The sequence below is a fragment of the Sabethes cyaneus genome, chromosome 3 (genome assembly GCF_943734655.1).
Source record: "Sabethes cyaneus chromosome 3, idSabCyanKW18_F2, whole genome shotgun sequence".
Lineage (NCBI taxonomy): Eukaryota > Metazoa > Arthropoda > Insecta > Diptera > Culicidae > Sabethes > Sabethes cyaneus.
The window spans coordinates 238,605,849-238,611,848 of NC_071355.1; the positions used below are offsets into that span (position 1 = coordinate 238,605,849).

At 38.2% G+C, this 6,000-nt stretch overlaps 1 protein-coding gene across 1 annotated transcript in view; it reads left to right on the plus strand.

Annotated features, from left to right (window-relative positions):
- LOC128744055 (synaptotagmin 1) overlaps window positions 1–426 on the plus strand; it is a 78,194-nt gene extending 77,768 nt beyond the window's left edge. The window contains exon 9 of the mRNA XM_053840809.1: window positions 235–426. Coding sequence (XP_053696784.1) covers window positions 235–426 — 192 coding nt within the window. The remainder of the gene's footprint in view (window positions 1–234) is intronic.
- Window positions 427–6,000: the final 5,574 nt, after the last annotated feature.

Genomic DNA, 6,000 nt, shown 5'->3' on the forward strand with positions numbered 1-6,000 from the left:
GTATGAGAATACAATATAACAAACCACTCACTGCTGATTTGACTTGCAAGCGTTAAAGCTCGAACAAGAAACCATAACTAATCACTTTGAATGTTTCTTCCATTTTTCTTATTTTCCCTCTTCGAAATATCGCTCTATTGTTGCCATCCAACAACCTACTTTGCGCCCGTCCTTTGTCCCACTCCTACGTAACCAAACCCCCCGCCTCCCCCGACCCGACGTTCGAATTCGCAGAAAGTGAACCTGGTCGTCACCGTGGTGGATTACGATCGCATCGGTACGTCGGAACCGATCGGTAAGGTCGTCCTGGGCTACAACGCAAGCGGCACCGAGCTGCGCCACTGGTCCGACATGCTGGCATCGCCGAGACGTCCGATCGCACAATGGCACACGCTGAAGGACCCCGAGGACGACAAGAAGGACTAAGCTGTGGGCGAAACCGCGGAAGAAGAAGAAGCCGCTGGTAGCAGAGCAAACTAAAGACGCAGCAGCACCGAGAGACAAGAGACCGAAATCCGAAAGAATACATAAACCACGAAAAAAAGAAAACCAAACGGAAAACAAACGCTAAAACATGAACAAAAGCTTTCAAAGGTTGATGAAAATCATTCGATTCGATTCAGAATGTAACGAAGTTCTATCAGGTTTATGTAAAAAAGTAAAAAAAAAAATACCAGAAAATAATGTTAATTTTTGTTCTGTTTTGTTGAAAGTATGTTCGTTAGGTGACGGAAACTTACCAATAACTTAATCGGAAGTTAGTAGTATCGAACAGCATAATAAGATAGGAAAAATTATTTGACTGAATTGCGACAGCTTGCGGAATGTTATCATTTTCGAGAAACAAAATAAAAATGTGTACGCCAGTAGGCCGCGGATTGACGAGGATGATGTTGCAGACAATTCGTGGTTGACATTTTTGACATTAGCTCAGTTTTCCTAAATGCGTAGCATATTACAGTAAGATATCGGATCATAGTAAACTATAGAAAAAAAACTAAAGCAAAGCATTCAGTCTGATAACCTACGGAGTGCGCCTATTGTGCATCTTTTCAAGTTATATTGCATATCTCTCTCTAAAAAGGAAATCATCGCTTCAGCACGTGACAGGGCAGGGATTGTGAATCGTTGCCTCGTTCTATATAAATATAATATAGTTAATGCGGGTGTGATGCGGGGTGACACATACGGTGGAGCCCTCTAGCAGAGCAGCACTCAGCCACACACACACAGACACAAACCGCAGTCAAATCACACCGCGTCGAATTTGCGCTGAAGAAAAGTAGAAAAAAAATAGATAGCTCTGTAAACGTCACAAAAACGTCAGACAAAACAGGAAGTGAAACTGTAGAGAAATTGATAAACAATGCAATGCAAAATATACGTCAAGAAACAGTAAAACAATTCCGGCATGATCCCACTTCGATGTTTGTAGAAAAGAAGCACAATAATAGCCTAATATTATGCTACGAAAAGAAGACATAAAACCTATTGATTGAGGTTAAAACCAAAGAGGAGGCAAATAAACGAAATAATAAAAATGAGTGTTAGAACATTTTAAATAGGCAAGGATGGCTTTTGTGTTTGGTTTCGAAAAAAAAGGACAAAGCAAAAAAATATATAAATATATATATACATATATCAGTAGAAAAAACAACACGCTGTTCCCTGGTTCCCAAGCAGTCCACCAAGTAGGCGCGTGTGATCGGCGAATGAATGTAAAAAAAGTAAATGCTGAGATAGGAAAAAAAAACCGAAGAAAGTCTCGACCACATGCAAATCACAGTAACCGTAGGCGCGTTATGGGTTGTTTCCGATTTCAAACCGTACACTTAAATACGGGTAAAGTTTTGAACGTTCTTAATCGATTTACCGTTCCTTTTATTGTATGTATTCGAACACTCAGTAACCGATTAGTTAAAACCTGTTATCATCCTGATTCGAGTGGCACAAGCCTTTACTGATTAGCCCATCGAAAAAGTCCAACTTTACGGCGCGGCGGGCTGGCCCGATGGTTTTTGGACGGTCCAGAGGGGAACCCAAGCGAGACCCCTTAGAACCGAAACACACACACACAAGAGCTTTCGACTGTTTGCAAGACACCTCACCGAACGAAACCAAGTAAAAAAGGCTTAGAGGACCGTTAGAACATCGTTCCAAATCAGGCATTTGGTTGCTCACATCACGAAAGTAGCATTCCACAACGCAAAAGGAAAGACACTGTTATTAAAGTATTTATTCCGTCGGAAGTAAATAGGTTCACTAATTCAGTAGATTATGGAAAAAAATCAGTTTGAAAAACCATTATGAAAACTGTACTTCTTGTTGAAACAAAACAAAAAAAATACAAAAGGTTAAAAAAAAGCTATTTACTGTTAAATAAGATGATCTATCTATTGAATTATATATACATATTATCAAGTTGATCAAATTTGAATACGAATATTCTCATAAAATACAGTATTTGTACACTCAGCTATATCAGTTCAGAAATTCTAATGACATTAGCAGCGATAAACTCTGTAAAAAAATCTCAACAAAAAGAAAACTTTGTATCTAGGGGAAATGTGTATAATGTGCCCCCCCTAAGAATAAATGGTTATATCTCCGTTATACTTCCCCAAATTAACGTTACAACTACGTGTATATGTTGGTGTTTAAGCTGACAACCAATTGCAATTGTTTATTTCATTTAGTATTGTGGAATAAACATGCTAGGAATTATTTAATAAAAGCACCTAAATGTTGTGTTTCTCGTCTGCGCGGGGTAAAATGCCCCACCTGCGGTATAATATGCCCAATGCGGTAATTTGAGTATTTCTACCAGTGACAGACCAACTCTATTTTGTAGAAAGTAAAACTATTTCCTTTGTTTTGCAAAATATCGTTATTTTATGTAAAATAAACCTAGTTTCGGCCTTCTGGCGCACTTTTTCTTTTCTGCATGGGGCACATTACACTGCAGCTGTGGCGTTTTGTACCGGGTAGTTGAATTACCTAGAATTTGGACGTTGGTAACAAATTATTCCCACCACGGTTGCTCTACAATACTAATTGAATTAAATAATGGCAATTGGCTTCAACTTAGATCTGTTTACCTATGTTTATAGCCACATTTGCAAGGGGGGCAAATTGCACCACCGCAAGTGGGGCATTTTGGCCTGCTTTTACTTATTTGAAAAAATATTAAATGCTAAAGCAAATCAAGCGTTTCATACCGTTATTTTTGGCAGGGATGTCTTTTTGAAGTTCACTTTACGCAATCGAATCACAACAACCGGTTATTTACAGATTTTGACAAGAAAATAGCTTATGGAAATGACGCCAAAAGTTACATCGGAAGCTGCTCAAAAACAAATTTATTTTTGTTTTGTTTTTACAGAATGTGACAACTGTCATACTTGCATAGTAGGCTAGTTCCATCAAATACTATGGTTTCTGGGTGGTTTTGCATTTTGATTTCGCTTGTTTAGCGAAAAACGAAGGGGGGGCACATTGGCCAGGGGGGGCACGTTATACACAATTCCCCTATAGTCCAGTTCCAAAGAATGCTATTTAAAAAACAAACGAAAATCGTCGACGTCAGAGCAGGCGTCGGCTTTCTTCCGTACACGCTTAAACACGCTGAACGACGGAAAGTCGGCGCGTGCACCTGACAGTTCGGTCCTGAATTGTTTTTTCTTTAAAAACTAAATCGAATGAATAATTGCGAGATCCAAAACAAAAAAAAAATCATTCGACCCATTCAATATCAATCAATCAATCATACCCACTAGGAACTTTTCAATGTCTGAACCAAGTTTTAGTTTCGTGTACTTCGTGCTAGAGTTTGTCATTTTCAACCTCACATCCTACAGGACGACAGAGAGACGCAGGACGCAACTTTTTTGCAACTTGTTTCTGCCGGTTTTCTCAATAGAACAATAGTATATGTACATCGTTTTAACGCTGACCTAACAACACACAGTACGCACTCAGAAATAGGCTGAAACTAAGAAGAGAGAAGAAATAAGAAAAAAAACTATTTTTTTGTAAATATCAACGCGAAACAATTGAGCTAATTTTTATCATTCCATTTTTGGAGTAGACTAGTAGAAAAGAGATACAGACGTCATCAAAAGAGTAGGCGGTTCAATGAAGACACATACACACAAAGTCACACCTCTCGTTGTTGTTCTTTAGTCCAGTGCACCTCATTAGGACAGATTGCGTTACCATAGCGATAAACGATTCCTCTTTCTCACAAACACAGAACAACAAACAAAACAACAAAAAGCTATATGTACTCAACTCACAAAACAAGACATTTCCCGTAGAAATTAAACGACCATTACTACGACATCGTCGGCTTCGGCGGCGAATATGCTTTAGCATGTGATTTTCACTGTCCCTAAAATACAACTAATAAATAATCCAAATAGGCTAAATTTCTCTTCCACAAAATGGACACAGGAAAAGTAAAGAGGAAACTTACATATATACATACATCAAGCGAAACCAAAAAAAAACAAGAGAAACAAACAATCGTTAGCAAATACTGTGAGGACTGAGGCGGAGTGGTTTTAAAGCAAAAAAAAAAACATAAATCGGACCCCCTCCCCCAACTAGAGAGACAAAGCAAGAAGAAACAGAAAAACCAAAACTATTAAATCGAATCATTCGAAGTGACATTTCATTTGCACCGAACGAACTCACCGACAGACAGACAGACGGACGGACGAACAACACAGACACGGAACGGACGCAAATGGCCGCTAGACCTGCATTTTAAAAGAAAAAACACAGTCGAATTTCAGCATAAAACAGAAGAGAAAAATAAAATGATGAAATTATTATGCTTACAGCAGCCGCAGCAGCAGCAGCATCAGACCCTTGATTGTAATTTATGACTATTGAAAAAATGAGAACAAGAAAAAAAAACACAGTTAAAGTTAATTGAAATATAAGTAAAACCAAATATAACAATAATTAGACATATACAAAAAAAAGGAAGTAATAAACTTTAATCATCAAAAAACAAGTAAAAATATTGTGAAATAATAAAAGTATGTATATTTAAGGTATTGTAAATCAAACCAAAAATAAATAATAAAGTATTATAATAATAAAATTGGGTGATTCTTTTTAATTGTTATTCACTTTGCAGATTTTGATCAGAAGTGTTTAATACTTTAGCATTTTCTGCAAATTTTTAATTTCAAACTTGATTTGATTTTTTTCAGAGAATTTTTTACTCTCATAAAACTGGTTTACAACCTTTACTTGACTATCTACGCCATCGAAAAAAAGGAGCATGTGAGATTGCGTGATGATCGTTCCGCTTGTCTGCAGGCCTGCACTTCGAATAACAACTTCCAATGTAATGTTGAACAGCAAATTCGAACCTTCAAACCATCTAAAGTCACAAGCGAACACGGTATCTCACCCGCTATCCTGACGCTTGGTTTTGAACCATCATCATCAAGGGTAGCACGCACGCATCAGTCTAATCAGTTTTGTTGGAAAACCATATTCAAGCATAATCTGCCTTAGCTCATATCATTTAACTGAACCGTACGCCGCATTGAAGCCTATAAACAAATGGTGAGTCTGCAAGTTGAATTCCAGGCATTTATCCACGATTTATCGCGAAATGAACATTTGGCCCATCGTAGAGCCACAGAGAGCTTTCCTCTCGAAAACCGAACTGGTATTCGCCAACAAAGGTTTCCCGCAACCGCCTCATTCTGAGAAACTGGATGCAAGAGAAAATTTTGTATGTAGAATTGAGGAGAGTAATGCCTCGATAATTGCTGCATTCTTGTCGATGACCCATTTTGTAAATTGGGGAGACCTTCTAACCAGTTCGTAGGTAGTTCCTCCTCAGTCCATACCTTTAGTATAACCTGATGAATTGCACAATACAGCCGTTCTCTCCCAATTTTCAGAAGTACGGCGTAAATGCTACCTTTTCCGGCTCCTTTGCCGTTTTCTGCTCTCTAGTTGTGTTTTTTAACCTCG